This window comes from Mesoplodon densirostris, chromosome 2 (assembly GCF_025265405.1).
Source record: "Mesoplodon densirostris isolate mMesDen1 chromosome 2, mMesDen1 primary haplotype, whole genome shotgun sequence".
In the NCBI taxonomy this organism is placed as follows: Eukaryota; Metazoa; Chordata; class Mammalia; order Artiodactyla; family Ziphiidae; genus Mesoplodon; species Mesoplodon densirostris.
In genome coordinates, this window is record NC_082662.1 from 20,872,153 (window position 1) to 20,899,942 (window position 27,790).

At 41.8% G+C, this 27,790-nt stretch overlaps 1 protein-coding gene across 1 annotated transcript in view; it reads left to right on the forward strand.

Moving 5' to 3' along the window:
• Window positions 1-27,569, forward strand: part of MACO1 (macoilin 1) — a 55,903-nt gene extending 28,334 nt beyond the window's left edge. Inside the window, exons 7-11 of the mRNA XM_060089179.1 lie at window positions 15,310-15,468; window positions 17,091-17,273; window positions 19,501-19,621; window positions 22,606-22,780; window positions 27,103-27,569. Of these exons, the coding sequence (XP_059945162.1) occupies window positions 15,310-15,468; window positions 17,091-17,273; window positions 19,501-19,621; window positions 22,606-22,780; window positions 27,103-27,305 (841 nt within the window). The 3' untranslated portion in view covers window positions 27,306-27,569. The remainder of the gene's footprint in view (window positions 1-15,309; window positions 15,469-17,090; window positions 17,274-19,500; window positions 19,622-22,605; window positions 22,781-27,102) is intronic.
• The last annotated feature ends 221 nt before the right edge of the window (window positions 27,570-27,790 follow it).

The following is a 27,790-nucleotide window of genomic DNA, read 5'->3' on the forward strand; positions in this document are numbered from 1 at the left end:
GGAGGGGGAAGGGTAAGCTGTGACAAAGTGAGAGAGTGGCATGGACATATATACACTACCAAACATAAAATAGATAAGCTAGTGGGAAGCAGCTGCATAGCACAGGGAGATCAGCTAGGTGCTTTGTGACCACCTAGAGGGGTGGGATAGGGAGGGTGGGAGGGAGGGAGACGCAAGAGGAAAGAGATATGGGAACATATGTATATGTATAACTGATTCACTTTGTTATAAAGCAGAAACTAACACCATTGTAAAACAATTATACTCCAATAAAGATGTTAAAAAAAAAAAAAGTATGCTGATAGATCCACTAAGGTGGGGGAAGGTGGGGAACTTGGCAGTAAGTGTTGCCTGTAGGCTCCTTCCCAGGAAAAGTTTGGGAACTTGCTAAAGCCACTCCAAAGTCCTCTTTTGGTTTAAGAAATGCATATCTTACAAAATGACCCAATTTCTGCCAGCTTGATTTCTGAATTCTTTACCCAAGTTATTTAGAAACAGACTTATAATATTGGTAGCCAAAAATATTTTTAATTCTGACGTGGAAAAAACTTTTAGACATAAACAAAAAAGCAATGAGAAAGATCCGTTATTTTAAGTACATGCTGGGTTAGAAAGGAATCCTGTAAATTAGAGTGAGGTTTGCTCAATTTTTTTCTTCGTGGTCAATTTTAGAATATTTTAAGTGTGAAAAAATTATAGAAAATTTAGGTGGAAAAAGGAGGAAATACATGACATAAATCACTGTTAAATTTTTGTTGTATTTTCTTCAACTAAATTTATATAGTTGTGGCCATAGTGTTTGTGTAGTTTTTTTTATTAATTTTTATTGGAGTATAGTTGCTTTATAGTGTTGTGTTAGTTTCTGCTGTACAGCAAAGTGAATCAGTTATATGTATACATATATCCCTCTTTTAGATTGCCTTCCCATTTAGGTCATCACAGAGCATTGAATAGAGTTCCCTGTGCTGTACAGTAGGTTCTCATTAGTTGTCTTTTTTATACATAGTAATGTATATATGTCAATCCCAATCTCCCAATTCATCCCACCCCCTCCTTCCCCCATTGGTATCCATAAGTTTGTTCGCTATGTTTGTGTAGTTTTTGTGTCCTGCTTTTTTCACCTAAATTATATTGAAATCATTTTCCCAATTTAGCCTAACACTGGTTTTCACTTGATGTGGAATATTCCATGGCAGGTCTGTGTGATCATTCAGTGGTCACTCTAAGATCCGGCAGGTCAGGCTGCGACACCTGAGCTGCTTTCCTGTAGTTTCAGGGCCTGCAAGCAGAAGAGCCAACACTTTTGTTTGTACTTGGCACAAAGCTCCCTCTCAAATACAGCCCAAGACTGTGGGGTTTCTTGTTGGGGTTTGTTACTTGTTTCAATTTCCTGGTTAAGGGAGAGAATTTAAAACTGAGTACAAAATGTAAAGTGATCCATATTCTGTAGAAGTGTGGAAGCAAAAGTCTCTTCTTGGTTTATTTCCATCCCGCCTTTTCTTTCTTCGTTTTTTGTGTTCAAGACAGAAGATTAACCTTTCTTGTTTCTAGTGCTTATTCTTAATAAGATATCAACTCTTTAACGTAGTTGAATAATGTTTGGTGTGAAGAGTCAGGAAGGAAAAGTATCCACAGTTTGCCTAGTAGAGATGCATTTTACAGAACTAAGTAGAATTTAGAATGATGGTTTTTGTTTTTTTTGGAACTGCAAGAGATCTAAGAGACAGTTAGACCAGCCTCCCCAACCCTGTCTTCTTAGCAGAGAAGTAAACAAGCCCTACAAGAGTAAATGGCTAGTCCAAGTAACCCAGCTAGAGTGGTAGTTACCAGGACCGGAACCGAAATTTCTTGGCTTCTGCCTTTGCTGTTATACCATGCTGCTTAAAAAAAAAAAAAAAAAGTTTTATCAACCTGCTTTATTTTTGTTTTTTAAAAAACTATTGTTTTTGTTTTTGTTTTAAATGCACATACAGCTAAAGCTGACATAAGGATTGGGACCAGAGCTAAATGTTATGCTCTCATGGCTAAAATCTATAGAAGAAATGCTTAGAATTTCAGAATTCATTTAATTTTACATTTTTCTAGAGATATGCTCTTTTAAGTGTTTTAAAAATTCTTGCTCTTGCCAAAGACACAGGGGTGTACTTATTTCTGAACAGAAGGGGGCCATCCACTCGTACCCTTGAAAGCTTACAGGGTCTCTGAGAATTCAGTTCTGGTTAGGGCTACGTGGGAGTTAGTCTGGTTCAGATAGCCTAGAGCCACCCAGCAGGAAATTTGCCCTTTAGGAATAAATCTGGGGTAGGCCTAGCTTGACAGCAGCAGACCGAAGAGCCTTGAATTGGAAAATTTAGGATTGGGGATGTAACCATCAGCTTACCCTGAGGAAAGGCCACCAGTGACTGCTTTGAAGGCCTGAGGTGCTGGGGTGTGGGCGTGGCCATGGTGGTAAGTTCTGAGGGTGAGGGTGGGGGTGGGTTTTCTTCAGGGGAAAGTGGAAATCTGGGATATGTTTTCATATATTGAAAAGTCACTCTTTTTTCCTCTCTAAATTCATTTGGTTATTTTAAGCGCACCAAAGTGTTATTACTTATAAGTTAGTTTGTTCATACAGTTCTGCTTATTTGGAGACTTGAGAGCCTTGGGAGAAAAGGAGAAAACGTGTATCAGGATTTTTCCAGTAGTCACTAAGCAAGTGTGATAGCCCTGACTCAGAGGGGAGGGAGGAGGAGAGGAGGGATGGAGAAGCACTTTAAGACATTTTAACTCATTCACTGACACTGAGGAGTGTTTAACTTACACTCATACCCAGGAACTAACTTATATTACTAGATCTGGGTCTTAGGGAAATATTTTGGGATTATATAGATTAATGACAACATACTTTATAAATAGTGTTCTGATCCATCCGTGAGTATATTGATTGTGTTTTTAGTAGCTGTGATATGAGTATTTGTGACTCATCTTTTTCTGGGTTAAGCTGGTAGGTGAGCAAAATGTCGCTGGTCTTCATTCCACTTTCTAGCCCATATAAGCCTTGTGTTTATGTTTTATGATTTTATGTTTTTCTTAAGGGGGACGAAGATAGCAAAAGCTAACAACAGCCATCTTTCTTCTTTGACAGGATTTGCTGGTGCCACAGATTGCTCAGGTGGTTTGACTAGCAGTTCTCAGTCTTTCTACTTCTGAATCTAATCTTGTCTCCAGACAACAGCATTTGAGATTGTCGTGTAACCTCTGCTGTATAGAAGGCTCCTTGGTGTGGTCTCGCTGTTGGGGGAAAAACAACAGACAGTTTACACTACTTCCGATTTTTCATTTCCCACATTTTAAGGTGTCTACACACAATTAAAAATTATGTATCCATTGAAAGGAAATGGCCATATTTTTAGATACTGATTTTTAATAATCAGTGGGTTCAGTATGATTTTGGTGTGGATAGCTGTGCAAAAGAGCAAAGTAAAGAGAATCCAAAAAGCCCCTGTTTTGTCATCTTAGAGATTGTAGGCACAAAGCGAGGGTAGAATCCAAAGTTGAGACCTGACTATGGGAAAGAAACAAGACAGAGCAGTCAATTCCAGAGGAAGAGCCCACGAGCATTCCCTGAGACAGGTACTCCAGGGGGAGGTGGCCTTTTATGGACCTTTCCAGCCCTCTCCCAAGTCCCTAAAGAGTCCTACCTGGGAATTCACAGTAGTTTAAGTGGGGAAGGTTACAAAGGAGTCTCTTGAAAGGTGGAAACTCATCTTAAAAGAAGGTAATGGAAACACCCCAAGATTGATTGTTAAAGGGGCGGAAATAGCAAAACAGATCATATGGTATGAACCATTAACAAAATATGGTTAGGTATCATTCTTATATACACAGAAAATTATTTGAAATAGTATACACCAAATGGTCAATCGTAGCTGATTATAGGAGATGTTTACTTTCTACATTGTCTATTTCTACATACTTTGAATTTCTACACGGGCTTATTATGCCCATAAAAGAATGTAAGCTAGACGAGGGCAGGGACCTCCTTTTTTCTTGTCTGCCACAGTACACAGTGATTGCCACAGGGTAGATGCTCAGTAAATACTTGTTGAATGAATATTACCTTTGTGCAAGGAAAATACTAGATGGGGGCAGGGGGAGGAAAGATGCAGTGCAGTGCAACTCAAAGGCTTTTGAAGGTGGAAAACCTAAATATTACATTAAACCAGGCCAAGGACCTGCCATCCAGTGTCAAACTATTTGTTGTTCTTGAGTAAGTTGTTACTGATTTTATTTCTAAAAAATAGAAGGACTTTCCACTCTAAGCCCTTTTCCTTGGTATTTCCCAGGAAGTTTTAAAATTAAGTACTCTGTCAGAACTTTTTTCCAGGCTGTGAGGAGGTTTAAGAATTTCTGGAAGTTACAAGGGCAAGGGGAGAAAACTCCTCCAAGGGACTTTTGAAAAAGCCATTTGCTCTGCCAGTGGGTTGGTTGTTCCTCAGGGCCAAGGAATCTAGGCATAAGCCACATGTCAGCCAAGAACTCGGAGAAAATCTTAGTTTGCCTTGTCTTATTCATCTTTCCTGGTGGGTCTTGCCTTCTCTCTTCCCCCTTAGCTCTAGCCATTCTTTTTGTCTTTGTGGTAGCTGGAGAGAGAGCTTAGATCCCATGTTTCCAAACTTCCCTCCAAGGAAATCCCCCTGGTTAGAAAATACGTTGACTGCTTGTTTGTCATCTCTGGTGCCAGAGAGAAAATGGTATATTTGTTTATTTTCTTTTGCATTTAAATATATTTTGCTATGTGTCAGGAATAGTTTGTGGAAGAAAATCTGACCTTGGGAGACAGTGATTGGGGTTTGGGGCTTTACCCTGGCTGCTTTCCCTACGTGTGCTACCTGTCAACTGCCTTGACAATCATCTGTGCTGCACAGTGACTTGCCTGACACCCTCCTCGTGAGTGGTGGCTGCCAAAGTAGGCCTTTCTGCTTCCACAGGTGCATTTGACCATTTATTTGTAACAGTATCATTTCTAGCTGAGAGGTAAAATTTAGTAAAAATGCATGACATTTCAGAAAGAATTAGATTAAATATGTTGGATATAGCTGCAACTAAATTTTTTGGAAATTATTAAGTGAAAATAAACTATTTGGAAATTATTAAGTGAAAAAAAAGTAGTAGAGACATATTTCTATTTATTAGTAAGTTCAGTGTCTCTGTGGAAACATGTTTTTGATTTATATTAGTCTAGCATTGTTTCTGAGTAGATATACATTGTTGGACCTGATTTATTTTTATTTTCTGCCATGCTCATAATATTTAAGGTACCTGTAGTTTTTATTTGGTTAGATTTGTTTATTATATTAATTCATAATATAGTTTCAATTTATTTTAACCATTATAGTGATTTAAAACTATAATATTCTGGGATATAAATGTGGTAATAGAAGCATGATAATTTTATACTTAAGCAGGCCTGTTTTGTGACTTGAAAACCAGGCAGCACTTTAGAAGCTAGGCATTAATGAATTTAAGCCAGCAGTTTACTTAATGTCTGCATATCCAGGTGATCAAAAAAGATCATAATCTATGTTGTATGGATAAATTATGAAATAACACAAATTATTTGGTGGGGGGAATCCACATTAGAAACATTTTTATGTTGAGTACTGAGAGTTTATTCTAACAAGAGGGATTTCTGATTAGCCAGCTAGGAAGTTTCCTCCCTAGAATTCAGAAGGAACTACTGTCAAATGTTGTGTTAAATTCTGAGTCAGTACCCCTGCTGGCACATAACGAACTGAGATTTCCAGCTAAGGGAATTAGGGGTGGATTCCCTGAAGGGGCAGAACTCCAAGGAAAAGGAACTGTATTCTTTAAATGTTACTCACGCTATCATTTAGAAACTGGCTATTTGAGTACTTTGACTGCCAGTGTGGGTATACTTCAGTCTGTGCAAATCTCTCTGGGATTTCTTAGACCTCTTTTCTAGTCAGCTGGGCCTCTCAGAATTAAAGCAAGTTTTAGTTTCTTTTTTATGGAAAGAATGACAACTCCTCTCTCTTGTAAGGTCCGTTTCACCTTTCTTGGTAGAGTGTTGTAACAGATTTGAAACAGAAACAGTATAATGAACTGGAAAGGACCACTGCCCTTTCTGTCCCCCTGGCTCTAGAGAGGGTGTTGCGGACTCGGGCAAGTACAGGAGCGAGGCAGGGCACAGGCGTGAGCAGGGGGCCGGGGTTGGCATCGTTCGTACTCAGTACTGCACCCGGCACGTGGGAGTTGGGAAGCGCCATGCCCTTCCAGACAGCCCAGGCAGGTGTTGCTGTGGGGTTGCAGGCCCAGTGTTGCTAACTCTTCTGATATTCAGAGGACATGCCGAAATAGGTGTCTTTATGTGAAATCTCACGGTTCCACAACATTTATACTTACATCCTGTGGAGGAGAGTGAAACAAAACATGTTCATGGGCCGGATTGGCTCACCAGTCTGTAACCTCTGCACCTGACCCTTCCTGTTATTCTTGTATTTTGTTCCATCCCCCACTGACCCCACCAGTCAAAAACTGGACTCCTGCAGGAAGGACTTGTAGTTAGGGGCAATCGGTAATTCCCATGAACTGATCTGCCATGTATTAATGGGAACTTTTTGCCTTCTCCTGTCCTTGAGTTCCATGTGCTCCTGGAAAACATGCACCTGTTGACAGTGCCCCTCCAGAGTCAAAGACTGCCGCCTTTTTTGTTGCATCCTCACACCTGACCGTGAGGCCTTCAGACCACTTAGAAGGAGAGGGGACAGCCTTATGGTAAGAAGGGTAGTGTGGGTCTCTGGTGTTCCTCAGACCATACGGTATAGAGGCCTCCTGTGTCTAAGGCAGGTGACTTACTCCACACCAAGGTGTTTTTCTGCCGTGTTCTTGGAGCATAAAATACACCGAAACGGGACATGGACACTGGTTATTCGCAGATTTCACAGACCAGCCAGTTTAGAATCTGGACCTCCCAGCACCATCCCCTGTAACGTGTGTATACTGTCAAGGCTGATGTCAGAGCGATGCCTGCTCTCTTCTTTTACAGGGAGCCAGGGCAGGGCGATAAACTGCAGCTCTAGAATCTAGATTTAGACAAACTATTGCTTTGATAGGAACTGATGAATGGGAAGTACAGGTAGTTGATGTATATTTAGGAACTGAGGTGTCTTCTGCTTAAGAAAATTAAGTTCGCCTTCCTTGGAGTGACCTAAAAAGTTTAGGAAGTAAAAGAGTTGGGCTTTCCCTAAGGCTTTCAGATTATTCTGAAACTGGCCTGTGACATGGGCAAATCTAAGAGTAACAGTGGATGTTGAAAAGCCACGGAAAGCAAATTAACAGCTTCCTCTTTTGAAAGAACTTTTCTCCCAATCATAAAATGATAATTAAAATGTTAAAAATAAGCTGTTGATTACTTCCAATTTTGAAAATAAAGAAGAGGTGGCCACTATTTTTTTTGTGTGTGTGGTATGCGGGCCTCTCACTGCCGTGGCCTCTCCCGCTGCGGAGCACAGGCTCCGGACGTGGAGGCTCAGCGGCCATGGCTCACAGGCCCAGCCGCTCCGCGGCATGTGGGATCTTCCCGGAACGGGGCACGAACCCGTGTCCCCTGCATCGGCAGGCGATCTCTCAACCACTGTGCCACCAGGGAAGCCCCACTATCTTAATGTATATCCTCTCAGTCTTTTTTTCTCTGGCATACATACATATTCTTTTCACAAAACGAAGCTCATACTATGTATAATGTTTTGTAATTGTCTTTTTCACTGACTATATCATGAGCATTCTCCCATGTCATTGAATATTCTTCCTCAGTGGTTTTTTTTAAATTAATTTGTTTATTTACTTATTTTTTTGGCTGTGTTGGGTCTTTGTTGCTGTACGTGGGCGTTCTCTAGTTGCGGCGAGCGGCGGCTACTCTTCGTTGCGGTGCACGGGCTTCTCATCACAGTGGCTTCTCGTTGTGGAGCGCGGGCTCTAGGCGTGCGGGCTTCAGTAGTTGTGGCACGCGGGCTCAGTAGTTGTGGCTTGCAGGCTCAGTAATTGTGGTGCACGGGCTTAGTTGCTCCGCAGCATGTGGAATCTACCCGGGCCAGGGCTTGAACCCATGTCCCCTGCACTGGCAGGCAGATTCTTAACCACTGCACCACCAGGCAAGACCCCAATGGTTTTTTAATGGTGGCATGTCAGTCAGACACATGAATATACAATTTATTTAGCCACTCTTCTGTTGAATATTTGTGTTCCTGCTTTTTTTTTTCTTATTATAAATCATGCTGCAACAAACACACTTTTACAGAAATCTTTGTGTGTATCTCCAGTGTGGGAGAGGGATGATGTATTAACAGATATGAACATTTTAAAGACTTTTTTGATACAAAGTATCATATCTGATCACATCCTTTAAGGACCTTATTAAAAATACTAGTTCATGGCACCCATAGCTTTATTCTTAAAGGGCTTCAAGGTCAGTTTCCTATTCCGTGAATGGCCAGTGAAATCCTCTAGATTTCCTTTCCTTCCCTGTGTTCCTTAATGAAAATGAATGTGTTTGACAGATTAGGCAACAGAGACATAAGGTACTTTGTATTATGGTTTCACCTGGCAATCAGGTAATTAGGCTGTTGCTTATTTTTGGATACTTGTGCCTGGTGAGCAATTGTAGTAACCACAGTGAGACCTGAGGCAGCTTCATTTCCTTATTTCCAAAGTTGTGCTTCATAGGATATACTAGAGCAGCTTCAAGTCAGTGTAGGCCTCACTTAAGATGAGAGACATTCATGTTTTTATGTGAATGACCCATGCTACCCAGCCTGTCAGGGTGAATGACCTGGAAAGGGGGGAAGGGAAGGAGTTGGTGGAGAGGGTAAACAGTATTTCTTCTGGGGACAGAGCTTTGATTTATGAGCTCAGTTTCCTGCATAGACAGCTGTGTGGTCCCTGAACAAGTCTTGTCTTGTATGATTAACATATGCCAGGGGATCTCCTAATGCAATTAGGTACTTAGCGAGATAAAGCAGTTGCTCTTCATTCAGTCTTTTTTTTTTTAACAACTTTATTGGAGTATAACTGCTTTACAATGGTGTGTTAGTTTCTGCTTTATAACAAAGTGAATCAGTTATACATATACATATGTTCCCATATCTCTTTCCTCTTGCGTCTCCCTCCCTATCCCACCCCTCTAGGTGGTCACAAACCACCTAGCTGATCTCCCTGTGCTATGCGGCTACTTCCCACTAGCTATCTGTTTTACGTTTGGTAGTGTATATATATCCATGCCACTCTCTCACTTTGTCACAGCTTACCCTTCCCCCTCCCCATATCTTCAAGTCCATGCTCTAGTAGGTCTGTGTCTTCATTCCCATCTTCATTCAGTCTTTCCATGTGCACCTGCCTTCCTGATAAGCAAATGCCCCTTTACCCCTGTCTCCTTCAGCCACTATTTAAACTAAAAATCTGGCGGCCTGCTGTAGATAGGTTGTTTCCAGAGCCTCATATATCATAACGCTGACCCTGTTCTAATCTAAGCACTGAGGAAATGGACAGAGAGCGAGGGTTAGAGACATGGTCTTGGAAGGGTTGGAAGAAACTTTAGAAATACACTTCCAGCTTCTAATTTTAGAGCACCGCCAGTCCCTGGCTTCAGAGAACTTATAGGCTTTTTAGAAATAAGATGTATACACAGGAAAATATTAAAAACCAAAACAAATTTAAAAACAGCACAGGGAAATGGTTTAGTGCCAAACCAGAAACACCAACAGTAAGGGCTTTCAGATTTCAGGAGAGGGAAATCAGCACATCATGGTGGAGAGTTTGGTTTTTGTTTTTATTTTTTAACTGGGTCTTGAATGAGTGAGACTTGAAAATTGGAGGCCATTCCTCCAGGAGGGAGGGGTGGTATAATTAAAGTCAGAAGATGTCTGGGAACAAGGAGTGGGTCGTTTTGGCTGGTATGATGGGTTTGTGAAAAAAACTCATCTTTCAGTCACTTGGCTGTATCGTTTGAAGGTGACCTTCTGAAGCCCCTTTTCTTACGTAGTAAGCAGCACTCTTAAGTTCTATGTTGTCGTGCAAGGCCTACAGCATCTCTGTCACAGCTTCTTAGAGCTCAGAGATAACCAGCAGAGCTGAGGCTCCTTATCTTCCTGACAGCCTCATGGGATCAAGCTGACAACCCATAGAAATATACACTTAGGTCGTTTTCTGGAATGGGTATGGAGTCCTCCGTAGGTGAAGTCCTGGCTGAGAAAAGGTCTCCCTCTTTTTTGCAGGACTTGCTTCCTGGGGCAATTTCCTGCCCCAAAGTCTTAAAGTTCTTCTGTGTTCTCAGGCCTCAAAAAGCCTCAGGCTTTATAAAAACATGAAGGTACTGGCTCTACACATTGGAGACTTTTAAACTTTCAATGAAGTCATAGCACTGTGGCTGTAATTCAAGTAATTCACAAAGATAAGGATTACAAACACTTAGACATAAATATCTCCCTACCTTTTCAGATGCTTAACAATACCTCTTTCAACTAAAAGCTGACACTTGAATACTGTACTTTGTTTTACTACCAGGTGTGCTTCAAGATGCTCAAAGATATTTTTCCTACTTAGCCTGCCTTGAAAGACTCAAGTTTGAGCTTCATTCTTTTGGTCAGCTAGGAAATTACCCCTTATTAAAATGTAAATTTTTCCCTTAAAATTAAATAATTATCAACCATTTACATTATAGCTTACCTTAGTTGGGTGGAATGAGGGAGGAGATGAGGTAGAGTTGAGGTTTGGAGTGGGTAAGAGCGTTCCTCAATTTGGCAGTTTTGCTCTGAAGTCAGCTGGGCTGGCGAGTGGAGCCCTGAGGAAGGGCTGCTCCAGTGGCCCCACCTCTTGCTTGTGAGTTAGGTGCTCTGCTGGAGTTTAGAGGTAGCTTACAAGTTTAGAAGTTGATTTAAAGTTTTATCAGTAAAGTGGAGTAAAGTGGCTCGGAAAGGTGCCTGGACCTAACTGGTAACATTCTGAGTTGATTAGACCCCTGGCTTGTCTGATTGGGCCCAAATAGACATATTTATTGGACACATAGACTCCAGCTTTGCTGTGGGCCCTGTCTGTATCCCAAGTGGCAGCACTCCTGGGCAGCCTTCGTAAGGGTGACTAGCGCCACGGGAGTTGGGCAGGGAGGGAGTATGTTTATTTCCTGCCGAAGCCTTACCAAAGTTTGGTTAAGATCTGTCTTATTTCTCTTTTTTGGATGAGCTTATAGTTCTGCTGGAGGAAAGTTCTCTTTTATCCCTTAATCTTCTATTGTGTAGGGAGGAGAGTAGGGTTTAGCTCTGATAAATGGGTTTGAGCTTGGAGGTGAAATTTTTTCCGCTTTCTTTTGATTCCTATTTACTGAAATTAGTTTTAAGGGTTATAAACTATTACTTCTGCCTCATTTTCTTCCTCACCACGTGCTTCAAATTTAGGTTGCAGCTATCGACGTTTTAGTAAAATCCCATGAATACATTTGAAGATTTTGCATTAACCTCTTAACACCATTTAATCAGTACTTCTTGGTGTTTCACAGCAATAAATTATACATCTGCATTTTACCTAGTAAGTATTGACCTTCAGCACAAAAGGGTTAAGTTTACCATTATGACAAGTAGTAGTTATCTGTCTAATAAATGCCCCTGGCACTTGACTGGCTCGATTCAGTTCAAATTACTAATTCATGTAATTCTTTAAAAACTCATGTATACATTTTTTTATTGAGCGTATGCAGAGATTGGTGGTACAGTACATCTGTGCAGTGTAATATTATGCAGCAATTAAGTTGTTTGTGAAAAGTTTCTAATAGTGTGGAAAGGTGCTTAAGATATGTAAACTATACATGTGATACTCTCAGCAATATGAAAAATGTTTACATGTGTTAAGAAGGAGAAAGAAAAAGACATACAGAAATGAAGTAAACCAAATGCAAATAGTGGTTCTGTCTGGATGAAAGGATTATGAGTTATTTACATGTTTATTCTTTATACTTTTCTGTTGTATGCAGTTTTTTATTTTGACTGGGTATCACTTTTGCAATAAAAACATAAATCCAATAAGGGGTTATAAATCATTTTACCACCTACCTCAGTTAAGATTTAAAATATAGTGAACATTCAACATTAGATTAATGCTTTCTGCAGAGAGACAATGAAAAATTTCCCCTAATAAATTTAAAAAGTTACTGAGAATTTACCATTTAGCACATTAAGTTATCTTACATGTTGTTATGCAGTTTCCTGTAGACCAGTGAGGAATGCTGTGTTAACTAACAGGTTTGCTGCAACTGTTTGGAAAACAGTCATTCAGAATTTTACAGAACCAATGGCAACAGTTATGAAAATCCTGAAGCGTTTTAATTCTGTGCCTTGTGAACTTAAGTTATTTAATTTTTGAAAATAAGCTTTTTATTGAAGTATAACACACATCCACAAAAGTGCTCAAATCTTAAGTATACAACTTATGAATTTTCAAAAAGTGAACACACCCTTGTAACCATGTCACCTTATTTTTCTTGTATTGTGCTGCTATATGTCTTTGATAAGATTTTCATAGTTCTACACACAAAAAATATTGTTTAGTGTTCTGTGGTCTCCAGAAGTTACACTCTAGATCTTTTTGCACACTTTGCTCTCCTAACTGTACAAACTCCTTGTTTTTTTTACATTTTTCAAGGAACTCTAAAGTTTCATTCAGAAATTGTTATTCTTAGTTCATGTAGGAAATTTGGCTTTTATAGGTTAAAAACTGTAAAAAAGTAATAACTTCAAAATTCTTGACGTCTAGACTTCACAGATTTAATTTTTCTTTCATTCCCAACTGCGGCACATGCTTTGCCCCAGTGGCTGGTTGTGGGGAACTTGATTCCTGGGCCTCTGCATATGATACAGCTTAGGTTGCTAATCTGAAGGAGCAGATCAAGAGCCAGTGGTAAGTGTGTCAGGCCTAGAAATCCTAGACCAAGCTGGGAGGAACTTTAGAGATCATTTGCCTCAGATGGGGAAACTGAGTCCTGAAAGGTTATATGCCTTGTCCAGGGTCGCAGAGCTGGTTCCAGAGCTGAGTCGAGAATCCTGATCCTATACCCCGTTTCTAAACCGTGCTAAGTCCCTAGTCTCTTCTTAAAGCTCATCCTTTTTACTAAAAATGCAGTCCTCGGGCTGTGAAACCAACTTCTCAAAAAAGATAAATTACCTAACACATTTTTCAGCCAAACTTCTTAAGGAGGATAACCTGACAGCATCGACCTGTTTTAGAAAATATCCCTTGGGTAACTTCGGGTGAATGAGTGATGGTGTGGGGATGGTATAAATGCCAGTCGGTGATTGTTTAGAGCAGTTCCGGGAGTACATTCAACTGGAATAACCCTGGCAATAGGGAAAGGGTGGCATGATGTCCATTTGTGGCGCTTCCCTGGGGAGCAAGCTGTGTCAGGAGACCCGGCAGCTCTTCTGGAACACAAAGTCTCTAGTCTGTGTCCCCAGGCACTGGACAGGGGGACCGGCTACTGGGCCTGGGAGGTAACCATTGATGTTTCATGACTTTTTGGTTTTGAGATTTTGTTTCAGTTGGCTAAAGGTAAGACAGGTAAATAAAGCTGCTCTTTGGTTTTCTAAGGAATGCCAGGCAACCGATACATGTATTTAGTAAGTGTTGATCGCTGTGATTGATGGGCCCTGGGGATTTAGTGCTTCATAAAACATATCTGTAAGGACCTAGTCTATGGACCTGGCAGTTCCAAGGAGAGATCACCATTGCCCTCCAGAATTCTTGGTTCTGTTGGTATGTTGGATCAGTGAAATGCACAAGAGTCTCTTCAGAGCTAACTGACTTTTGCCTGCTGTACGTTTGTAGGAAAAGATGTCTTCTGAGTCTCACCTGGCAGTCATCTTTGGCCTGAACTTCAGTGCCGTTCTCCATGGTCTGATCTGCCAGGTCCCTTCTATCCTTTCTCGCCCTGTTCCCAGAGTACAAGCCTTCCTCAGAGGCCAGACTGATCGCTCTGCCTCCAAATGCCTGTGGCTGTTGCTACCTTTGAGCCTTTGAGCATGTTTTCCCCTTGTTTAGAATGCCTTCTCCTCCCCTTCTACTTCTCCAAATCCTGCCCAACTTTCGAGGCCCAACTCATTCCCCATCTTCTCTCCTCAGAACTCATGTGACATTTCTCTCCACGCCATGCTGTGGCTGATAGAGCCACAGTTTGGCCTGCTGGAGAAGAGTGGAGTCTAGAGCTAGGCTGCCTGTGTGACCTTGGGCTGGAACCTTTCTTGAATCTAGATTTCTTCATCTGTAAAAAGGGGACTAATAATTGCCAAGGTTATTCAATTTAGCTCATAGTTGTACAGATTAAATGTGTTCATACCATTAAAACCTATGGAACAGTGCCTGGCATGTAAGTTCTCATTAAATATTAGTTACTCCCTTTAGCATGTTTTTAACCATGACCTTCCTGTATTATGGTTTAATCATTTTAAATGTCTGTTTATTGGCCTCTAGTGAAATTGTAAAGTCCTCTCATGAAGAAGGGGGCTTAACTTTATATTCTTTGTTGACCCTTTTCAGTCCTACATGTGCATATAATAGTTCCCCAATACATATCACTTAAAGTGAAACTATTACTGCATTAAAGAAAATAGATGGAACAGGAGTAAGGAATTGAAAAGATAAGCTTCATTTCACAGATTGAGTTTTCTTATGATTCGTAGATCATGTAATTTGTTCCTTTTTTCATTGTTGTTGAGTCTAGTGAGCTCTTCTGTCACAGTCACCACAAGTGTGAACATCATTTAGCAAGGATGCTAGCAGTTTCAGGAGGCTGTCTCAGACACTGTTTTCTTCTAGGCCCATGGTGGGAGGGGATCTCAGGCAGTAGATTCTCATCTATCAGGATATCTCAAAGCATATGGGTCCTGAGCTGGTTGTTATTAGCATATCTCCCTTGCTGAGGGGCATGGGGAATTCACCAGTGGGGAGGGAACCATGCCCTTCAGGCACCCTCCCTCTGCCTTCCCCTCCTCCTTTATTAGCAGCTCAGATACTCACAAGCACCATCTTCCCCTGTCAGTGTTCACAAATATTTGGGGGGAATCCGAAGTTACCCTGTGGTGGGAAGGGGGAGACCCAGGCAGAAGCACTGATTCAAAGGCTGATTGCAGACGGGAGTTGCGTTGATGTCAGCAGCTGCTGGCAGGGTGCTCCACCAGCCACCCAGCAGTCAGGGACTTCAGCCAGGGTCTCCCACAGAGCCCCGGGGGTGGCCTCTCAGCGATGAAGATGCTGTGTTTCTCCTTCTCCTAGGCTGGAACAAGACATTAAAAAGTTAAAGGCCGACCTGCAGGCCAGCAGGCAAGTGGAACAGGAGCTCCGCAGTCAGATCAGCTCCCTCTCGAGCACCGAGCGAGGGATCCGCTCAGAAATGGGCCAGCTCCGGCAAGAGAATGAGCTGCTGCAGAACAAGTATGTGCACCTTGTGGGCCTCTGGCGTGAGTCAAGCAGCCTCGCGTTGCTCTTGTTTCCAGGGATTGGAGCACAAGGCTCATGACGACAAAGGGATCTAGCAGAGGAGTTTTTTTTTAAAAACAAAATGTTTAAAATATTTAATGTAGGGCCTCCCTGGTGGCGCAGGTGGTTGAGAGTCCGCCTGCCGATGCAGGGGATACGGGTTCGTGCCCCGGTCTGGGAGGATCCCATGTGCCGCGGAGCGGCTGGGCCCGTGAGCCATGGCCGCTGAGCCTGCGCGTCCGGAGCCTGTGCTCCGCAACGGGGGAGGCCACAACAGTGAGAGGCCCGCATACCGCAAAAAAAATAAAATAAAAAAATAAAAAATAAATAAATAAATAAAATATTTAATGTAGGACCAGATATTCAACATGTTGTAAAATCTATAAAAACTTATTTCATTGCAACAAAACAGTTTATTAATATTACTATTCTGTCTTCTCTCATTTAATAACTTCTTCTCTTAGTTTAAAATAGTTATTGAGCTTTTGTGACAATATGAGTAAAATTGACAAGAAGTATTTCTGCCACAATTTGAAACTCTTGTTCCCTTGAGTGAAAATTTCCAGAGGATTAGACTCTATCTACTTTGATTTCTGGAACTAAAAAATGATGTTGAACTTGATTTTATTTGAAGAGGCAGACAAAAAGCTAGCTCTTCTGCATGAATTCTTTTACACTTTCCATTAATTCATTCTGCAATTACTTCTTGACTCAGTGTGGGTCTGTCTTTTTTTAAAATCTCTAAGCAATGTGTGTCTAGGGTAGTGATTACTATTATAGGTGCCGAGCTTTCTGGGCTTTTCCTTGAAAGATCAGTCCTTCATCATTTTCAGGGAATGTAGCTCAAAAGCTAGAGCATTATAGGCACATAACCTTTCCATTGCTTCTGACTCACGTATGTATGTGATGGCTCTAGCATTATTACATAGAGAACATCTTACCTTACACTGATATATTGAGAGAAACTCACCTCATATTGATACATAAAGCTGGGGGTGGTAGGAGCAGGGAAGGGAATGTGGCTGAAATTTTTATCTGAAATTAAGCATCCTGTGATTCTAACTACAAGATCTATTTTGGGATACTCTGAGAAAACATCTCCCAGCTGGAAAGGAAAGGCTGCAGTAGGCTGCAGCATATTGTATTCAGGCAGAGAAAGACCTTCCCCTCCCCTCAGTTTCAATGGATCTGGTTCAGCTCTTCCTTAGTCTCAGACTGAAGTTCTTTCAAGGTGCTTTGGGACACTAGAATTAGTTCTACAGTTATCTTTTCCTCTGATAGAAACTTGTTTTAGCCTATTTTCTGGATTACCTTCGTAGATCACTTACATGAATAAAGCAGAGACTAGGTCCAATTCTGTATCTTGTAAGGCAGCTTGTTTATTGGCGTTTAGGAATTGTTAAATAATAATGACAATGTATTTTCCCTGGACACTCTGGGAATTGACATTTATGATTTGCTGTTCAAATCTCCTGTTTACTTTGGCCTCAAAATGATAAAGAGGAGCCATGTTTCTCCAGGGTTTATATTGGACGTTTCTAATTGTAAAACTTTGTATGACAATCATTTCCATATAGGTTACATAATGCTGTGCAAATGAAGCAAAAAGATAAGCAGAATATCAGCCAGTTGGAGAAAAAGCTAAAAGCTGAGCAGGAAGCCCGAAGTTTTGTAGAAAAGCAGTTAATGGAGGAGAAAAAAAGGAAGAAGTTAGAAGAAGCTACTGCTGCCCGGGCTGTTGCATTTGCTGCTGCGTCTAGGTATGTTGATGTCACCGGAGTGCTTAATCCAAGGTTGGCTTTCCTTGGACTGAGAATGGGAATTTGATGCCTTGGGCAGGACTGGAAATACACAATCATGCATGGAGGGATTGCTTTTAAGTGCCGTTTTATTAGCTGGTTTAAACCCCATCTGTGCAAGCTTATGCTGTCATGACAACTTCATCCCTCAGTGACCTGCTGTATAAAGTAGGATGAGGGAATCTCCATGCCTCCCACACCTGGGAGGCAAAATTCTGCTCAGAAAGGGGTTTCCAGCCACTTTCTGTAAGACTGATAATTGCTAAATGCTTTGATAATATTACTTTAATAATTATAATTATATAATAATTATAATTATTATATAATTATAATAGTAATTATTTAGTAATTATAATAGTATAGTTTATAGTATTTATTTATTATAGTGTAATAATTATAATAGTAATTATTATTATTATATAATTATAATAGTAATTATAATAATAATTACTAAATTGGTCCAGGGAACCAGTCTGGACTTTTGTTCCCTTTATAGAACTATCATTATGCTCTACTCTTAGTTGTGTGTTTCTGGTGTTTTTAATCTTAAAATGGAAGAAAGATAGAATCTTGGGACTCCCCCAAGCACTGTGTCCTGACTGCTCATGTCTTTGTTGGACATCAGCAAACTGTCAAATGATCTGGAAAAGATGGGGAAGAGAGTTAAGAGCCTCTTTTTCTTTCTTTCTTTCTGTCTCTCTCTCTTTTTGGCTTCTACTTCACTTTTTCTTTTTTCTTTTTTTATTTTGACTGGTGAAGTTCATCTGCATGGTGGGGGTCAGTTATGGGTTTACAGATGCAGGGGAGGGTAAATTATTATTTATTTAATTTTAAGTTTCTATCCCTAAATTTGTGTCTATGTGATATAATTCTACTTTTTGCTTTTTTGTATTTGTCATGTTAATAGCCTTCTTTTGGGTTCTGGCATTTGTAGAATAATTGGTGAACCATCATTTCATCTTTTAGGAAATAGCAGTGGGAGAGAGAACTCTTTCTCCTGCGTGATCCTGCCTTCCCCCAGCAGACTCTGTACTGCAGATGGCTGAGCTAACTTGGCCCATTAGCATCTATACAGATTCACAAGACCCTTTACTAACCTGCTTAGGATGTCGGGGGGTGGGGGTGGGGTTGTTTGTTCACGCATTTAAAGATTTGTGAGCGTTCCTGAAGCACTTACACTTGCAGGAGATTTTCCTGAACAGTCATCTGGTGTGGCTTGTGCTCTCCTTAATTCATCCAGCAGTTACTCTTTCTTAAAAAATCCCTGAGGAGGATATGACAGTTTCTTAACCATATTGTTTAATGTCTCTTATGCCTGAGAATCAGTACATTGATTTCAGTCTCTACCCTTAATTTCTTTTGCTTTTGGTTAAGCTTATTGCCTTTGGTCTTATCCTTGGATGGTCCTTGTTTGCCATCATTTATGTAGAGGCTGTTTTTATTCTTAAGTATATCTCAAGGCTTTAGTCTCTCACTGGACCTTCCTTTTCATAGGCAAAGGACACCTACCTTCTCCACCAGGCTGTTTCTGAAACCTAAACAGTTCACCAGCTTTGGACTGGCCATTGCCATCATCTTTTTAAGTTTGTCCTTTTTATAGCCCTGAGAAGCACCCTAATGCTGCTCCCTTCTTTTTCTGTTTACTCCAGTCTTGTCCAAACTTCATGACTAAAGAAAGGTAACGTTCCCAGTGCACAGTCCCTCAAAAGTGAAAATGTTTTTTAACTCACTGCCCCCTGCTGGAGACAGCACACGTCTGGTTCTCTCTCGCTCAGCTTGTGTGCATTGTCTCAAGTCATATGGCCTGATGGGAAGCTTGCTGGATTGGCAAGGTGGAAAAATCTCAGTTCTTATCCCAGTTCTGTGACCTGCAAGCTGGGTGACCTTGAACTAGTATTATATCTAAGTAGCTTCAGTTTTCTTCTCTGGAAAATAGGATAATAAACCCTACCCCAGTAAAGAAGGAAGTATGGGTAAAGTACCTAGCTTGGCACCTGGCTCATATTAGACACCCAATTAATAATTATTTTAGATCATTTTTGAAATTATAAAGAACAGAGAGAATGAGCAGACTGAGCCAAAAGCTAAAACCTGACTCTGTGGAGTATAAGAAAAATATCAATCCTGCAGTATAGTTAAACCCATAGTCTTTTAAATCCTCTTTTTCCCTTCTCTTCTTTTTCATAAGGGGAGAGTGCACCGAAACCTTACGGAATCGGATCAGAGAATTAGAAGCAGAGGGCAAGAAGCTCACAATGGACATGAAGGTGAAAGAAGACCAGATCAGAGAACTAGAACTGAAAGTTCAGGTAAAGGAGGAGAAACAGACTTCATCGTGCTTGAATTCCTCTTCCGTGTTAGGTTTGTGCTCTGTGCTTCCGTGTGGAGATGGTGCCTTCTGATACAGGCCAAACCCCATTGCATCTGAAAATCTCTGTATGACCAAAGGAAGCTCTCGCCTGTCCAGCTCATTCAAGTCATATTTAGTTTATCTGGATTCTAAGACAAGCCCGAAATGTTAATGGTCCTTGACATGGTTTATACCAGAATTTGACTTACAGGAGATTCATTTCACTTTTTCAGGTTATAGGCGAGATTAGTGTGCTTTGGAACGTATGCACCTCTTCTTAGCCCTAATTCTCTGTCGATCGCCAGGGAATTGACCATTCTGGATGGCTCTGAGCTTCACAGATGGCCACTCTAGGCAGTGCATGGGGAGGAAAGCTGCCAGTGCTGTGGACATAGCCAGTTTGGGGGCTGTGTGTACCTTAGCCAAGTATTTGGTGGCGTTGGGTCTTCAAAGGGATGTTTAAGGCTAATGTCATAAGTTGTAAAGCTACAGTAATTTGAGTCATATGGAGCCCATAAGAAATTAGTGGCAGGTCAGTGGGGTAGAATAGGTGACCCAGAGACAAAGCCTAAATTAGTGTTCAGTGAAGGTGGCATCAGAAATGGATGGAGGGCTTCCCTGGTGGCGCAGTGGTTAAGAATCCACCTGCCAATGCAGGAGACACGGGTTCGAGCCCTGGTCCAGGAAAATCCCACATGTCACAGAACAACTTAAGCCCGTGTGCCACAACTACTGAGCCCGTGTGCCACAACTACTGAAGCCTGCACGCCTAGAGCCCATGCTCTGCAACAAGAGAAGCCACCGCAATGAGAAGCCCGCACACCACAATGAAGAGTAGCCACCACTCACTGCAACTTGAGAAAGCCTGCACACAGTAACAATGCAGCCATAAATAAATAAATGTATTAAAAAAAAAAAGAAATGGATGGAACAGCAAGGGTTAGTCAGTGAAAGGCTGAGGAACAGCTAGACAACAGGAAAAAATAAAATGAGATGCTTATCTCACACCACACAAAAATAAATTCCAGAGGAAGAGTTGAATGCAGGGAAAAAAGCCATTTTGTTTTAAATCACAAAGTGAAAAAAAAAATGAAAAAATCAATTGGGGAGGGTACAGATATTGCAACAAATATTATAAAAAAAGAATTAGGGCTTCCCTGGTGGTGCAGTGGTTGAGAGTCCACCTGCCGATGCAGCGGACACGGGTTTGTGTCCCGGTCCGGGAAGATCCCACGTGCCGCGGAGCGGCTGGGCCCGTGAGCCATGGCCGCTGAGCCTGCGCATCCGGAGCCTGTGCTCCGCATCGGGAGAGGCCACAACAGTGAGAGGCCCGCGTACCGCAAAAAAAAAAAAAAAAAAAAAAGAATTAATGTTCTCAATATGTAAATAGCTCATAAAGATTGCTAAGAAAAGCTCAAATACACAGAAAGTAGACAAACTATATGAACAGATAATTCACAGAAGAAATATAAATGACTGATAACAATGTAAGAATATATCCTCATCTATCACCAAAGACAGATAGATTAAAATTGGATATCGCTTATCTCTTATGAAATCAGCAAAGAATTTTTAAATGGTAATATCAACCTGGGTGAGGATACAGTGAAATAGGCCTCGTATGTTGCTGGTGGAAGTGTAACTTTCTGGAAAAGATCATGTACTTTTTAAAAATATTTTCCTCAGACTCCAGCCTTAAGGTAAATATTTAAAAGTCTCACCAATGATTGATATACAGAGATGGTCATCATAGTGGTATATAAATGCAAAAAAAAATGGAAATAATCTTAACAATGCGAGATTTGTTTAATAAATTATGGTACGTATACATGTAGGAATATTAAACAGCCAATACAAATTACATTTTCAAAACAGTTGAGATTATATGTTTTTAAAAAATTGTACGTATAGTTTGATTTCAGTTATGCTGAAAAATACGTGTATACTTAAAAAAGACTAAAAGAAAATACATCAAATTTTTTGCAGCGTTGGGATTTTGGGTGATTTTTATTTTCTTCTTTGAACTTTTAAGTATTTTTTAATTGACTATAATAAGTTTTAATTTCTCTTTTAAAATGAAAAAAATTAAATATCAGCATATAGACACACACACACACACACACACACACACACATACACATAGGCTACATTATCTGATGTTTTAACTGGGCTTATTTTTCAGTATACCCTCTCAAAATAATTAACATTTTTACAATTTTTAGTGTAGGTTGAGAGTAGAGCTTTCGCACATTTGACTACAGCGTTACAGCAACATTTGTAGCCGGCAACAGGGAAACAGTTCTTTGTGGTTCTGAATTAGGATTGTAAGAAAGTGTTTTATATATATATATATATTTTTTTAATTTATTTCTTTTTGGCTGTGTTGGGTCTTCGTTGTGGCTACTCATCGTTGTAGTGCACGGGCTTCTCCTTGTGGTGACCTCTCGTTGCAGAGCATGGGCTCTAGGTGCATGGGCTTCAGTACTTGTGGCACACGGGCTCAGTAGTTGTGGCTCGTGGGCTCAGTAGTTGTGGCTCCCGGGCTGTAGAGCGTAGCCTCAGTAGCTGTGGTGCACAGGCTTAGTTGCTCCGCGGCATGTGGGATCTTCCCGGACCAGGACTCAAACCGGTGTCCCCCGCATTGGCAGGTGGATTCTTAACCACTGCGCCACCAGGGAAGCCCGAAAGTGTTTTATTTGGAGACAGAGTCCACAGTTATCTCAAAACAGCCCAGTACAATCATTGTTTTGTATGTGCACATCACTGTATAAATACATTTTGCACTCCCTCTAAGGGGCGAGGTCTAAACCCATGAAACACCAGGATTCTGTGTTCTAGGGGCCAGGTCAATAATAGTGGGATTTTATTTGTGATTTCAGGCTAATTTGTAGACATCGATGCCAAAACTATCTTGTAACATTGCTGCTTTGATGATATTGATAGGAGCTTCGGAAGTATAAGGAAAATGAGAAGGACACTGAGGTGTTAATGTCAGCCCTCTCAGCCATGCAAGATAAAACGCAGCACCTGGAGAACAGCCTGAGCGCAGAGACAAGAATCAAGCTGGACCTGTTCTCCGCACTGGGGGATGCAAAGCGACAGCTTGAGATTGCCCAAGGTAGGAGAACAGCCCAGGTCACGTGGCATGGCTGAGAATGCCTGGGGACACGGAGAGCAGAGCTCCCTTAGAGCTCGAACCAAAGGCATTTCCGTTTCCTCTTCAAGCGGTTTGATAAGTGCCCACCATGGACATCTAGGAATCATCACATTAATTCATTCTGCCGACACATTTTGAGATGAGAACATACCAAGTGCAGGGCACACAGGGAGGACTATGAGTTTCTCTGCTCAAGGAGCTCAGAGTTTTGTAGAAGAAATAAATAGAGAATTGCAGAGTCACCAAAAGATACTGATGTAACAGGATGTACAGGGCCTGTGGGAACATAGAGAGGCAGGGACTCAGCCAGCCTGGAGAGTTAGAGAGGGCTTTTTCTCAGGGGACCTGATGTCTGAGCTGGGTCTTGAATGATGAGAAGGGGTTAGCCCAGTGAAGAAGCGGTGTAGTGGCGGTGAGGGGTAGAGAGGCATCTGAACAGAAGAAACAGCTCGAGCAAGGCCAGGGAAGCTAGGAGGGCCTGATGTGTTCAGAGCGGCAGCTGGCTCTGCTTTGCTGGAGCGAAGGTTGCAGATGAGGGAGTGGAGGGAGGAAAGTCTGGAGAGCAGGCTATTCCCTGGGCAGATATTACTGAGACTTACTATGTGCCAGGCACTGTGCAAACCCCTAAGGGGACAGACAGTAACAAGCAAATATATAATATCTGATGGGTGCAGTGAAGAAAATAAAGCAGTGGTGACGCAGGCTGTGTGTGTGTGTAGGGCTGCTGGTTTGACATGGAGGACATGGAAGAGCCTTTGAATACGTAGCATTTGAACAGAGACTGAGAGGAAGAGAGTGAGTGAGCCATGTAAGTCTCTAGGGGAAAAGCACATGTGTCGTGGCCACTGGGGCTGCAGCCTGAGTGACGGGGAGAGTTTTTAGGGTCAAAAGTAGCAGGAGCCACATTCTGCCAAACTTTTCAGCCTATGGAAAGAACTTTGGACTTTATTCTGAGTGACATGGGAAACTTTGGAAAGCTTCTGAACAAGCCTGACATGACCTGATGAAAAGAAATTTAGATTTTGTTCAAGAAATTGATAAGCCACCAATAGATTACTGAAAAAAATTTTCAAACAGTTGACTTAATAGAAGGAAAAGAATATTTCAGCAGGTACTTACAGAGCATTCACACTTGCTCTGCGTAAAGCATTTTACTAGAAGGTGAAGGGGAGACAAAGACGAACAAGACATAGTCTAGCTGGGGATCCGCTAACGTAGTTGTGCTCAAACTTTTTGGTCTTAGGGACCCCTTCACACTCTTAAAATTATTGAGTACCCCAAGGGAGGTGTTTTTCAAGTGAATTATGTCTACCAATATTGATGTATTAGAAATTAAAACCTAAAACATTTGTTAATTCATTAAAAAAATAACATAATAAACATATTACTTGTTAACATAACATTTTATGAAAACAACTATTTCTCAAAACAAAAAAAATTTAGTGAGAAAAGCGGTATTGTTTTACATTTAGCAAATCTCTTTAATTTCTGGCTTAATAGAAGACATTTCAATTCTCGTCTCTGTTTCTACATTCAGTCTATTGTTATTTCACTTGCCATGTTACTCCTGGAAGACTCCACTTAGGCTCATAGGGAATGCACGTGAAGAAGGCGGATAAATGTCTTAGTATTAGCATGAGGACAACATGGACGCTGTGAGAAGTGCTGCACTAGGGAAGGCCACGCACAAGGCCTGCTGCCACTAGGTAGAGGCAGATGGCTTGAAAGGCCAGCGGAGAGATCAGGGTGGCTTCCTAGGGAGGGACCATTGAGTGGACTTTGAAGGGTGAATTCTGAGAGCAGAGAATGGCAGGGAAGAACATTGTTACCTGAGGGAATGGCGTTTAAGCAAAGGAAGGACAGTGTTGAGAATGTCCACGTAAGCAGTCCAGTGGCCTCTAGCTGGGGGACATGGAAGAAGAGAGTAGGAGATCAGCAGGACCGTGAATGAAGCTGTACTAGAGGATGTATCCCCTAGATTTTCAGGAGGAAGCAGGTGACGTGTTCCAACAGGGTTGCTGGAACCATGGAAGAAGAACGAAACAGATTAAGGAATGAGAAGAGAGGATGAGTTTGGTTTGGGATGCTTTGATCTGGAGTTTCCTACCGGACACTTGGCCTAAAGATCTTCATCAGTCAGTGGGAATTTGGGGCCTAAACCCCAGAGAAAAGGCCAGAACCCCAGGGTTGGGGGTGGGATGTAGAAGTTGTGAGAAGTCAGTGAAGCCATAGGAGTGGCTTGGGATGGCAGTGGCAGAGCAGGAAGAGAAGGGGTTGAGAATCAGGCTCATGAATCTGTGGACTCAGGGAAAGGCATTTAAAAAGAAGGTTCCTGGGAGTCCTGCTTTAAAGCCAAACTTCTGACCAGACGCTGGTGTTTTGCCTGCCTGGCTCAGCTCCCTGAGAAGGGGCTACCCTCTCTCTGCCTCATCCCTTTTACTTGGATTTGCAGACTTGAAAGAGGTTGTCTGCTGGAGTGAAGCAGCACCTGGGTCTCAGAGTAGCCGAGGGGAGCTTGGCTTCCCAGCACAGATTATGCTTCCTTGTTGGCCCAGAAATTCTCGTAAAGCAAAGAGAACTGTCTTTTCCAAAGCTCTGGGAATGTTTGTATGTTACTGATTAAAGAAATCAAACTTAAATCTTCATGGAAAAAAGATACAGTGGCTTATATACCAGATGCTGTTAGGTATTTTATTCATCTGAGGCTTACTTCGTTCAAAGGGAAGGAGGATATTTGATGCTTACTTGAAGCTGAGGGGACATGAAGGAAGCCAGAGGGGGGCAGCTCTTTGCTGCCACCTTCCCCACTAGTACCCTCCATTGTCATGCTCATGCTTGGAATATTCTAATAAGAACCCAACTTTATAATTTAAATCAAGCCCCTTGTTGGGTTTCTCCTTCCTACTTTCTATATCATTTGATTCATCTTGGTTCCAAAATGGCTTTCATCTACTATATCATTTTTTAAAATACGCCACCATGCTCTCTTACATTTTAAATATATTACCGTCTTCTGTAGGACTCAAAGTGAGTGCAACTCAAATACAGTCTCTTCCTTTTTTCAGCGTTTAAATTTCTGAAGGGCTACTCCTAAGTGTTCTACCCCTAGTAGACCAGGGAGCATCAAAGCATGATGGAAATTGCATGGACTTTGGAACAAAGTGGTCCTGGGTTTAAATCCTGCTTAGTCATTAATAACTGAATGACTTTGGGCAAGACACATACCTTGCAGGGTCTCAGCTTTCCACTGGGCTGGGCACTAGGGATTAGGCAAGGACAAAAATGGGGAGACAGTCTCAGCCCTCGTGGAGCTCATGGGCCAGTGGAGATGATGGACACAAATCATCACCCAAATGAACACTCACCGGAGGCAGAAGAATGCAGTCGGCAGGAGTGCAGACTCCAGAGCCAAACTGCATCGTTTTGAATCCCAGCTCTGTCACTCAACCTCTCTGTGCCCTGGTTTCCTCATCTATAAAATGGATGATGATGATGATAATTCCCATCTGATAGGGTTGTTGTGATAAATAAATGAGTTAGTCTACGTAAGCACTTAGAACAGTGCCTGGCACATACGTGTTAGCTATTGTCATTATTATCATTATTACAAAGAATAAAGCGACAGAAAGGAAAGTTTAGGGTGTGTTGAGAATCAAGGAGTTGGGGGCTGGGGGTAGGGTCTCATTTAGATGGAAGGAGCAGGGAAAGCTTTGTGAGGGAGCAGAAACAGAAACCTCCCGAGTTAACACAGAGAGCGTTGGAGAAGCACAGAAAGGGAAGCGGCCCTGCGGCAGGCAGGAGCTGGTTGGGTTCCTTGGTCTGATACCCCGAGATAGTCCATCCTCCCAGAAAAATGTTTCCGCGCGAGAGGTAGAGCCCTGGTTCAAAAGCAGCACCCTCTTCGGCTGCCCTGGTGACGGCCGAGCTCAAGATGTGGCTCCTGGAGATGGAGCTCTTTGCCTCGTCACACCTACCTAAACACAGTTCCTCTTGACACCGTGACCCGTAGGCCACATCTGGCCTGCCACCTTTTCTTGTACCACCCGTGGGCTCAGAATGGCTTTTGCAGTTTTCTATGGTTTAAAAAAAAAAAACGACAACAAGGACAGTATGCGGCTCACAGTGCTTAAATATTTACCATTTGGCACATTACAGGAAAAGTGTGTCTCCCCTTACAAGCCATCAAAGCTGGAGTCGAATCCATTTGGGATCAATGGGCCCAGGAGGGCACTGTGGTGGCTGAGCGCTCCCTTCTCACTAATGGTGGGTCTTTGATCTTCCAGGACAAATTCTTCAGAAAGACCAGGAAATCAAGGACCTAAAACAGAAGATAGCCGAAGTCATGGCCGTCATGCCCAGCATAACATACAGTGCTGCCACCAGCCCCTTGAGCCCCGTTTCCCCACACTACTCTTCCAAATTTGTGGAGACCAGCCCCTCTGGACTCGATCCCAATGCCTCTGTTTACCAGCCCCTGAAGAAATGAAGGCCAGCAGTGTGTTTTGTCCAGGCTTTGGTTATCAGAAAGCATCGCAAAGGAGCGTCTCTGGCAGTCAAGATTAAAAAAAGTTTATATTGTATTTTGTGGGACTGTATATGTTGTCGTTTTTAAAAGGGGGGGGAAAGATAACATCCAAGTCTGATTAGAACTGCCCACCAGTTTTTCTTGTAAGTTTTTAGAAGACCTCACAGAACTTTGCAGTTTATTTTTCTCGGCCAATACATTAAAACCATTCTTGGATTTCAAGTAGCCAATTTTGCCTTTTATGTATTCTTACAGTTTCCTCTTGAAGAAAAAAAAAAAAGCAGAGTTTTTCCTTCTCAATCCTTTATTTTTGTTTTGTTTTGTTCTTAAATCAGCAAGCAAAACCTGCATATTGGATTCACATGGGATGACAATGAAAACTTAGTTTTTAGTGTGAAAGGTTTAAATAACCTAACACAGCTTTGATGCTATAGCTGCATTAAAGA